This window comes from Cupressus sempervirens, chromosome 9 (assembly GCF_028749045.1).
Source record: "Cupressus sempervirens isolate cs-2001-9-10 chromosome 9, ASM2874904v1, whole genome shotgun sequence".
Taxonomy (NCBI): Eukaryota; Viridiplantae; Streptophyta; class Pinopsida; order Cupressales; family Cupressaceae; genus Cupressus; species Cupressus sempervirens.
Window position 1 is genome coordinate 413,201,091 of NC_143126.1, and position 12,125 is coordinate 413,213,215.

General features: G+C 33.3%; 1 protein-coding gene across 2 annotated transcripts in view; it reads left to right on the forward strand.

Annotated features, from left to right (window-relative positions):
• Positions 1-12,125, forward strand: part of LOC149539057 (ARM repeat superfamily protein) — a 373,217-nt gene that overhangs the window by 251,034 nt on the left and 110,058 nt on the right. For both annotated transcript variants that reach the window (XM_089800403.1, XM_089800404.1), the window contains exons 13-16: positions 4,400-4,513; positions 4,789-4,868; positions 5,044-5,179; positions 6,216-6,365. In XM_089800403.1, coding sequence (XP_089656529.1) covers positions 4,400-4,513; positions 4,789-4,868; positions 5,044-5,179; positions 6,216-6,365 — 480 coding nt within the window. The remainder of the gene's footprint in view (positions 1-4,399; positions 4,514-4,788; positions 4,869-5,043; positions 5,180-6,215; positions 6,366-12,125) is intronic.

Consider the following 12,125-nt stretch of genomic DNA (forward strand, 5'->3'; position numbering starts at 1 on the left):
GGTGTCCATAGATACAATTTATTTGGCAATGGCAGCTGTTGTATTGAACTCAATCAGTTGACATTTGCATAATGACCTTTTTTGGAGTTGATTCAAGCAATTTGTCTATATTACTTCTTTTAGTGGCATGTTGGACAGTAACTTGGTTGGTAGTATTTCTATTTAGCAATGTTGGTGGATACATTTGATGTTGATACCTTTGCAGTCAAAGGGGCGCAATGCATTTAATTTAAGTAACGTTAAGATAATAAAATTAAATTAAAGATTTCACTTTATCATTATTTAATTTAATATATTGTTTAGTGGACTCTCAAGGGGACATGAGGTGACTTAAAAATATTAAATAAAATTCTCTTTTGATGTGCTTAAGTTGGGGGACCTAAGGAAATATTTAATTAAAATTGAAAGTTCTAGTCCCTAAGTTCGGCACAGGAGTTGGAGAGGCCTTTATAAAGGCATTTGGAGCTCTTTTTGTATTATGTTTGGATTGATATATTGGGAATAAATGTGGCTGGATTGAACTTGTTAATCCTTTGTGAGGATGAGAACCCTTGTAGAGGACATTCTCTTCATTAGTGAAAGATCTAACGTGGATGATTTGATGGTGATTTCATGCAAGAATCACACTTGGAATTTATTATGAGATTATTTTACAAGAAATATCATAAGATTTTGTGAAAAATTTGTGAGACCTATATCTGCATCTTTATCTACTGCAAAGAAGATTTTACTTTGTCTCTGTGCAAACCATTTCTGCATTTCAATTTAATTCTCTAAATTATTTTCAACCCCTCCGCCCCCCACAAAAAAAAAGGAGTGCATATTATAGTGGTACAAGAGTAGCGTATCCTGACATTCTAAAGTGTTCAGAATGATAAAATAGGGGCATTTCAGGGTTTGAGCATCAACCTTTCACACACCACTATAACACTTGCAAAAACATGTCTAATCCTAGCTTGCAAACAGGAAAATATGGATTACAGAGACATAGAAGGAGAACATACTATGATTATGTCGTGTACTATTAATATAGGATAGTGGGCTATGGATCAATGTGCACAAGAAACAAATCAACACCTTGTATACTTGATTGAGATGACGACTTGTTAAATTTTGGGTCAATAGTAACAACAAGAAGACCAATACTGATGGTGCAAACAATGGAAGTAATAATGGACACTAGCGAGGTAATAATAGTAACAATGGTCAAGGGGATAAGTGAGTGAACAATAGAAATGCAAATCAGCGGGCAAGAATAGTTAATTCTACACCTCTCATGTCCCTTTAGTCACCAATAGTCCAACCACAGGTTGACAATGAACCCCAAATGGCTGATTTGCAAAATCATTTAATGCAGGATTCAGTGGGTGGAGGCCTGGATTTTTCAGGATGCTATATCTGTTAAAGATTACATGGATGTCAGAATGATGGGCAGGCCTTTTGTTGGTGGAAGAGCATATAATCATTATTCACAGAAAATGGTTGGGAAACTAACCATTCCTTATTATGATGGGTCAAGAAAGACTTTAGCTAGAGCTTGGCTAGAGAAGAAGAAGACTTGTGTCAAAAAGTGCCCCACTTGCCAATAGAACAAAAATGCACACACTTTTCAAACTGGTTTGCTTCAGCCCCTATCCTTTCTAATCAGCAATGTGAATGTATCTACATGGACTTCATCACCAGGCAACCTAAGGTATATATGATAAGGACTATATTTATGTTGTAGTGGATACGTTGACAATGTTTACATACACAGCACAGTTAGTCAATTTGGTTGAGGCAATTTTAGACATCACGGAACGCCTAGGAGCATAGTCAGTGACATGGACAATAAGTTTCCATGTCTCTATTGGTAGACAATTTTCAAAATGAGTGGGACAAAGCTCACTCGTAGCACTAGCTACTATCGACTACGGATGGGCTGATAGAGTTATAATTATAATTTAGGACAGCAGAGATCTTAGGTCAAGTGGTTGCACCTTCGATAGTATTGCTAAATTTCTACATATCATTTGTCTATCATGATGTCACCCTTTATTGCAATTTATGGGTATGAAGTACCTAACTTGATTTATTTTCTGTTGGAGATAGTAGAGTGCCTATGGTGAGAGATTTGCTACAAGAGAGTTCTGAAGTTATGTAATGGTTGAACAACTTATAGGCACAGCTTCAACAAAAGTTGTATGCTGATCAGCATGTACAAAGCATAATTTTGAGGTGTGTGGCATGGTTTACTTGAGGCTTCAGCCATACAAAAAGTCTACCCTCAAGAAGAGCGGGTCAAAGAAGCATAAGCCCCGGTTCTATGGTGCTTTCAAATTCTTCAAAAGGATTGGAGAAGTAGCTTACGAGCTAGGGCTGCCAGCTACCAGCAGGGTGCAAAATGTATTGCTAGGGAAATACACTATATATCAGCATTTTCCAACGAAGCTCTTCAACCCTAACATTCTTAAATGAGGAAGTTTTTTGTTAGTCTTCTTTATTTCTGGACATGAACTTAGATTAGATCTAGGGTTGATCCCGACCCAAGTAATACAAAAAACTTCCTCATTTGTGAAATCACATGGTAATTTATCCAAATTGAATGGTGCTTATCCATTTTAGGTTCGCAGTGCAGTAGCGTTTTTAAATATTTTGACAACTAGTTTTGTTTTCATCTCATGGAGCTCTTTTACTATTCCTGTGCATTATTGCATGTTGTGTTTCCAAGCCCCAGTGACCTGGTTTCATCTCTCTATTTCTTAATTCTTAATCCTATTGATAGATTGTGTGGATTGTATATTAGACCTTTTCATAATCTTATCCATTTGTATATCTCTTTTTATGGAAATTTTACCATTTAAAAAGTGAGAAGTGCCTCAATTTCTTTGTTTTGAATCTTTGATGGTGGAATCAATAATTTTTCACATTGGATGTGCCATGTAACTACCCTGATCATGTTTATGGATATTATATTATTATCCTTATAAGAAACTACCTGGAAATTAATTTTGGAGGCTTGCATGGTCTTTCCATTAAGTTTTAGCACCCAAAATCTTTCCATGTGCATAAAAGAGCTCCCCCTACTTTTTGATAACATAAGTTGGAATGCTTGATCTAGAGAACAGAAGAATTCTACAGTCATTTCATGCACAGAGCCTACATGTAACTTTCTTGTTTGGAATTATGTTAGGGAGTGACAAGAAAGTTATTAAACATTCTATTATATTGAAATGATTAATATATTACTAGATGAATTGATCCCTGGATGGGCAAAGATGTAGGCGTTACCTGGTGAGTTTTTTGTATGAACCACGAGGAGAGTCTCAGATAACAGTGATGGTTTTCAAGTGGTCATAAATTGAGGTCATATGCAAAAATTTGCTAGCTTAGGAGAGTTTTGTATTACTTGGATATTTCACAAATGTACTTTTTTGAGGATTAGTAAGTTGCTGGGCATAAATTATTTTCTCTCTCTGCATTTCAGAATTTTAGCTTAATGGACTTTAAGTTGTATAATCTGACAATTTATGATTATCAATAAGCTTATTAAATCATATTGTTGCTCTTGTTTTTCTGATAGGCACAATTAATCTTTTAGGCATGTTAGGTGGGGTATTAACGATCTCTCCTAATAGTGTTTTTTTGATTTTTCATTATAACATTCTAAATATTCGAAAATTGTCATTAAATAAGGAGACAATTGATATTGAAAACTTTGAAATACCTAGTAGAGTAATACATGTTTAGAAATTGAGAGTGATAAAGCTGTTAATTTTGGACCCAGCATAAGAACTTAAGATACTGTATGACTTGTCACAAAAAGGTTTGGGATGTTTGATTTGATAGAGGACTGAAATGAAGTTGATTATTAATTGCCGTCTTTGAATTATGTGATGATTTTTTATGTACCTCTGAAAGGGAAATAAGTTTCTGCAATCTGACTGATCTTGATGGTTTTTGAGATATTTATGGGTGCTAGGACTTCCTCTATGTTTAAGCGGTAATTTGAAATGTAGAAATTGAAATTTACTGGTAAAGTTTTTAGTTTTTCTCATCAACTGTCTGACTTTCCAGTTTTGGTTGCTGAAAACTCAAGAAGATTGGGTACAATTAACAGTTGCTGGATTTCATTTATTTGTAACATTCTTTTGATGTCTCTAATAAATAGTGTTGTGAAATGCACAGCCTTTTGATTTTTGCATCTACAATTGATTTTTTGTACCTTCAAGAATGTCATTACTCTAGTTGGTAATGTGATTTGCATGGATTCAGATGCTTCTATTATAGAGTAACTTACAATTGTAATCAGCATTTTCACTGGGTAATATTTTACATCTATCTTATTTTGTCTTACTGCGTACTGCAAGCAATATCTAAGCCTTCCTATGGCTTTCTTTATTTGTGTGTTCCATTTCAGGTGGCTGAGATGGTTTTGCAAACATCACCAACTTTTGATATTTCCATCTTAATGCAATTGGTCATTGTTCTGTCCAACAATTCTGCTGTTGGACCAACAGGATTTATGTTTTTGGTAAGTTCAGTAATAGTTTTTACATTGACAATGTAAAAGCAGAAAGAGTCCTTAAGTAGTTCCGAATAGCTTTCATGTAATCCTTGATTTTGCAAAAAAATTGAGCTTTTGTTTCAGGTATTTGAATTTTAATCGCCTGATTCAAGTCATCCTTGTATGTATTGTGTTTTATATCTCTAACACTTCATTGTCTGGTATGCAGGGGTAACATTTACATATTGCTTTATAATATTTCATCGCTTCTAAGAAATTATAAATTTCCTTTATCCAACCAGGTGCAAAAATCTGTTGCTGATACTCTGGGGTCGTACTCAAAATGTGTTTGCTCCATTGATCATGCTATCGTTCCTTTATTGTAAGGATCTACACCTGAAGTAACTGACATTTTTAATGTCATAGATGCTGGATTTGATCATTGTTCTTTGTTCTTTATGTAGGCCCATATCAGATTAAACATTTTTAAGCCCAAGCACCATGTTGTATATTGGGATGTCTATCTGAATTTTGATTAATTCATTTTGTTGTTTCAGATTATTTTTGTCTTCAGGGCTTTCTCAGCCTGTCACAAGAAGTGCATGTGCTACTGCTTTGCGTAGGATTTGTGAAGATGCATCTAGAATTATGGCTGAACCATTGAATTTGGAGGTTCTAATATGGATTGGAGAGGTAATGAATGAATATTGACATTTTATTCTAATGGAAAATCATAGTGAAATAAATGTCCACTTACAAAGAAAAAAGGAAAGAAAAGGAAAATATCTAGAAAGACTCCAAATTTTGCCATATACTGTGTGTGAATGAGTAAATATGGTATTCAAGATCCATTTTAAAAGTGTCTATCAATGTGAAATGCTTCTAATTCTATTTTTGCTTTTTTATATTAATGGCTAATGGTTGTTTACACTATTTTCAGTCATAGCATAATGGTAAGATGTTGGAACAAAATAATAGCATTGCCGTTATTGTGAAATAATTAGTTATGAACTCAAGAACTTTATCACAATGGCTATAATATCAGTTTTTCCTCTGAAAACATTTAGCATTTCCTATCTGCTAAAGTTCTAGGTGTTTGAGAATTAGTGACAGAAACCCATTGTTGAAAATGTATATGACCAAGTGTAAGAAGTTGTTGAGGTTAAAATTAATTTGCATGTCTTTGTTTACAGAGTTGCATTATGAAAAGTTATGATTGCTTGAATCAGAGATTTGATGGATCATATAATCTGAGCCCATCTTGACAATCTTGTTAGGGTTAACGGTCACATACTGTTGTAACTGTAGTTAAGCTCAACATTTTCGTTTGGTATGTCAGTGAAATTTAATGCCAGGATTATTTGAAGATTAAATGATTCTTGAATTATCCCAAAGAATCATATATAGCTTTTAAATTTGATGGTTATGATAAAATGGAAAGCAATGTATTCTCATATCAAGTTGTATTGCTATGTCATTAACAAAATAAATTATTTTCTGTTTGTTGACTTTGAACCTTTCCTAGCTTAACTCAAGGTAGACATAGATACTGCAAGTGTTTTTTAAACATTTCTTCTAGTCAAGCATTGATCAATGTGTATGGTACAACTGAGTCAACTGAATTTCCTTCTCTATTATTTTCTTTTTGCTAACATTATTCTTTTCTTACACACTAAAATTCTAATTCTGTGTCACAATAGTATTCTTATAATGTGTTTGCATCACCCAGGGTCTAGAAAAGATGCATCTACCTCTAGAAGAAGAAGACGATGTAACTATTGCTATTGCAATTGTTCTTAATGCAGTTTCTAATATAGAGCTTCTGAACAAATCCTTGGAAAGATTGTTGAAGTCCAGCTACGAGGCAATTAAAATGCTGGTAAGTGTATTTTATTGTGTCTATTTTTTATTAGTTGTTTCTTGACCAGTGATTTATGTACTTTTGGCTGACTAAAGCTGAAGGCTATTTGTCTGGATTGTAAAATATAAATTTTAATAGATTGGGCAACGTTCTTTTTATTGTTTGATATATGAGGAATATTATTAGTTCAACTTGAATACTATTTGCTTTCCTAAAGAAACCTTCATCTGTCTCATGATATTTAGGACTTACATATATCTTAGCTCATAAAGGAAAGGGTATTATCATTTGCCAACATAATAAATAATTCTAATGCATGTGGTAGATGAGTGAGTATCTATGTTACCTGGCGATGTGTTCCCGGCCAAAATGCAATCGTCTTTACTTGGAATTATCCTGGGGATGTGGGAAGGATTAAAAAATGCCCTCTGTAGTCCTGAAGATGTCCCCCAAGCATCCCAAGGATGGCTAGTTGTATGCTGTGGCTTACACAATTATAAGCTTTTTTTAATAAAACTACAAGAGTGATGAGGGTCCAGGTTTTTTACCTATTACTTTACAGATATTTGCAGTTGTTATTAAGGGTTTTTGGCCAAATTTGGGCACTAGAGTTTGTTCTTTTGGACTTTCTTTTCCATCTGCGTAGGGTTCATATTTTGGTGCAGATATGTGGATGAAATCCTAGGGTTTTGTCATGTTTCCCAAAATTTGTTATTGCCATCTGAAAGAGGCCAAAAAGAGTTAGAAAGGAAATGGTTATTAGAGCCAAAGTGGTCAAAACAATTTCACAATATATCACTTCAAAATGACTTTAAGGAAACAATTAGCATGATGATCACCTTGTTGAATATGGTAATGGGAGAGCCTACAAATTGGTATTTGAGAATTGGATGGTATACATCATTAGCATCTTCTTTGGAGGCAATAAAATTATTTACTGAGTGCAGCTTTAGTGATATGGTGTTAGTATTCCAAACTGATTTATCAATTCATTTGATATAAAGAGATTTCACACAGTATCCTAGTTGTATACTCCTTGGTACAGACAATGACATTCGTGAGGCTGAACAAGATTATGGAAGAACATATAATTTACAAAACAAATCCACAAGTGGGATTTGGAGAAGACATGAAACATAACTAGAGGGTTGATGATACTTTTACAATGCTAAAAGTAAGGGACCTTGAAAATTATAGTAACGTTCACATTTTACTCTATGCTATGGTTGTTTCATATCATGTGTTAGCTGTTAAGGTTCTATGGTGTATATGATGATTGCTTTATCAATGCTATCATATAAAAATGTAAATTTTTTTATATATGGATCAAGATGCACACTTAAATGGAGTGTTCCCCTACAAGAGGATGTTTTATGCTAGTTAACTTAGTGATGACCTGTAATACCTAGTTTCTCAATTTAGTAGCTCTTTAACATGCCCTTCCATGTTGGAAAGGCTTTGATCTCAAATCACAAGAAGAGAATAATATTACACAGATTGAGAATTGATCCATCTTAGATGAATATTGATCAGAAATCTAATATCTTTGCAAATGATCGTTAAAGTGATACTTTTTTGTCACTGTAGTATGAAATACAAGAGTCATTTTGAGAACTTGAATTAGAACCCAAGGTTATCATATATAATTATGATATCACGGCATCTAGATATTTGGAATCAAATTGGAGACTAGATAATGAAAGTTTCAGCAAGAAAAAAAATGGTTATCTTTTGTCCCCATCCCCAAAATGCATCCCCTCATCCCTATCCCTGAAACTTGGGATAATATAGGAGAGTATGAATAACTAAGGTGATAAATTATATATATGGATCAAGAGGCACATTTTAATGTGTTGTTCTCCTTCAAGATGATGGATTATGCCAGTTAACTTAGTGGTGACCTGTAATATACCTAATTTCTGAACTAAGTTGCTCTTTAAGACAACCTGCCATGTTGGAAAGACTTTGATCTCAAGCCACAACAAGAAGAAAAAACAGTATTTATTTTATAAATTTATAAAGTAGCACTACACAGAATCAAATTGGTCCATCTTAGATGATTACTAGACAGAAACCTAATATTTTGCAAAAGACCACTAAAATGATTCCTTTTTCACTAATTGTATGAATTACAAGAGTAGTCTTGAGAGCTTGGATTAGAACCCAAGGTTGTCGTATATAATTTTGATATTATAGCATCTAGATATTTGGAATCAAATTGGAGACGGGCAATGGAAGTTTCAACAAGGTTCAATTTTTGGCTATATTGAATCTTGGTGATTGTCTTTCTCACCCTCTCCAATAGTTTCTGTCTTTTGTAGCATTAGTGGCTATTACACAATTGGAATTATTTTGTCCAATAGATTTGATTTGTATCACAAATTTCTTAATCAATTGGAATTTTGTCGACTTAATGGAAGTTTGTTTGTTGGCATATTAGTTTTCTTGATCACATAATACTTAATATTTTTATATAAAGTAGTACTTGGTTATGATTATGTAAGAAAACAATCTCATTGGCTTTTTCAGATAATATTTTATTGATACTATTTGTTTTATTAAAATCTAGTTATAAAATTCGATTTTGGCTTTTTCAAATATGATTTTCAAATTTTTTTGAAATTGTCTTCTCGTTTTGAGAAACTCAGTTTACTCCTCAATCAACTTTGATTTATTAACTAGTTTTCTGAACAGTTTTATTAATAGCTTTAGGCAGTTCTATATCTTTGTGGAATAATCACTTAAAAACCATCTAGGTTGTACTCAGTTGTATCCTCAACATGAAACATACTACTTTTCAGTACAACATTTAGCTCGAGTATGAGTTATAAAATTTGTAATTATGTATATAATAAGAATATTGATACTCATAGTAAATTTCATACATACATACCCATGTATATGTGTTTGTGTGTTGCATCTATGAACTAGTGAGGCCATAGATGGGGAGCTTGTTACCAGTATAGACACACAACAATAAGAACTCAATAGGAGTTTGAACATTGCTGGAATGAACAACAACATCATGATTTAACCATTGCACCATGCCATTATTAGCAAACAAGCAAAACAACTTAATACCTCATAATTTGCATAAAAGGAAGTACTCACGAATTCATAATTCATTGTTTTTTCAAATGTCAATGCATAATAAAATCACAACCAATATTACTGCCATGTAAGCTTCATGTTGGTTTTATCAAGAGCATCAAAGTCAACATCTGGTTTAATTTGATCTGGACCACAATGAGTTACAATGTTACTTCCACTAGCCATACTATATGTTGAACCTACCTCATCTAATGGGCTTTTACCAAGTTGCGCAACAATGATGTTTGTGTTAGCACCCCCAAGAGTTAGATACCAAATCCTTGTCACTCCCTCATTGTAATCAATTTTCTTATGTGAAAAGAGATGCAATTTGGAGTGTACAAAGATCACTTCCTCAGCATCTTTGGTACTCAAATTAGGAATCCAATGGCCAAGATTTGAGGATGGCATTTAGTGGGGGCTTAGTGGCAACACCATTAGAACATTCCCAAGTTGAGCACTTTGAAGCCATTGAAACCTTAATGGCACAAACCGTTTTCACATTTTTTTCATTAAATGGCGAAATTGTACATTGGCACCTTTTGTTTATATAAATGTATTAATAATATGAATTATTTTTTACTTGAACATCCCTTGGGTCTGCTTGAGTTCAATCATGGGATGGACGCTAGGCGATTGCGGCTTTGAATTGGATCCATGTTGGACGGGGTCTTTATAAATCTTGTAATTCGTTTGTTATTTTATCAGAAAAATCTGATCCTGAAATGACTAAATTTTAAAATTGACCGATTTTTCTTTCATCCTAAAATTCTAAACTATAACTATTTGTTTGTGATTTTTCAGTTTTACTCTATGTAATTTCTCCTAATTTTTTTCTTTGTTGCATGTGTCACTATTTAGGGTAAATATTTAAATTTATTGCTCTTGGTATTGTTTCCAAAATGTTTAGAAGAATGCCTTATCCAATTTGCTACTTTTAAGCTCAAATTCCTTGCTACATGAACTTGTTTCCAAGGAAAGACTTCCCCATCCAATTGATGGAGCCTTGATTTTTACGTCAAGAAATTGAGAATAAAATTGCTTAGCAATTGAATCATCTATTTGCAACTGTTACCGAGCCACGAAAATATATTGTGCAATATGATGGTTGCAATTCACCTAAATGCCCTAAGGGATTTCTAAGCTGAAGGATGAGCACCTTTACTTGATGGAGAGCCTTAACACAAATGAAGGGAATGTCGTTGATTTGATAATATGGGTAACAAGAATCAAAATCTCTTGTTTGTTTTTTCATGAGAGATTTGGTTGGTTTTGCTAGTTGTCGTTATTGACATATTTTTGACTAATGGTTTTGGTGGGCTCAATATCTCTCATTGACTTGGACGATTGCTAATATAGAACAAGCTTCCCATTAACTGTTTACATTAACGTTGATTGCTAGTTTCTAGATTCTAGGATTCGGTTTCTAGCCTTATGGATGTTATTAAAATCTTTCATTTGATACATTTATGTAAGGGATATTTGTTGGTGTGTAGGTCCCTTTTCACTTAGTAATTTAACTAAATATTTACTCATTACCTTGTGCTTTTTCAATGTATAAGTGCTCCTTCCGATGGGTAAGATCCCTTGATTTTTAATTTGCAAAAATTTAACAGTTAGTCCTAATGAGTTTGACTGAGTGCTACCTAGGTATGTATCCTTGACCTAAAATCCCCCATCCTCATACAAGAAGATTTCTTGGATATAGAGATGACCAAGGGATGTTCCCACACCATCCCCTTTTTTCAAAAAATCACAAGGGATGTTCTAGAAACTCGAGGATGTTGCAATTTTTTTCTGGCATTGTTGTATGTCTCAAGGATGATTTGGGACAGCTTACACACTGCTTGACCTTCCTCAAGACAGATAATCGTTCTTGGCTAAAAATAGCAATGACAAACAATTTTTTAAATAAAACTGTTCTAAAATGCACTTTTTAAATTTTTGTTATACAAGCACTCTAATTTCTAAAAACAATCGAAGTAATAAAAAAATGTTTTAAAATGCTCTTTGTGCAATGTTGGCAGATGTAGAATATTAGCAGCAATGTTCTTTGTTTTCTTGTATTTTGATTTTTATATTTAGCATGATACTATTTGGCAGCACTTTAGCCTTTGAGCACTATGTATTTTACTTTTTACATATTTCTTTTATATTGACAATGAATTCTGAATCATTAATGCGTATTGATTATTGAATTATTTGAGTCTTTATTGTTGAAACAATGAAATGCTGTATGTTAAGGTTCTATGATGTTCAAATTGCATTCTTTATCCATATTTTCATAGTAATGTAATATATATATATATAATTTTTTATTTTCTTTAAATTTTCCTTTATTTTATATAGGTGCCCTCTTTGCCACCCAAATTTGGCAAGGAAAAATTGGTGTCCAAAAAACTCGTCCCCTTGCCTCCTGCTGTTGCCCTCCCAAATATTCGCCCTCCCAAATACTTCGGGTAACATTGGATCAACTATATTAACCTAGAAGTCCTCGTTTTTATATTTGTTACAAATATGTGAATAAATGTCTTTTTTGCTATTCAATGGTTGTTTTCAAGAAAACTACAATATTGAAGGTTCTCCTTGATGGAGCCCTAATTTTGAAAATTAGGGCCTCCATTTGAAAAATAATATTGGAGATTTGATGAGAAATTGTTATTGATGTCAAGTTATCATTCAATTTCC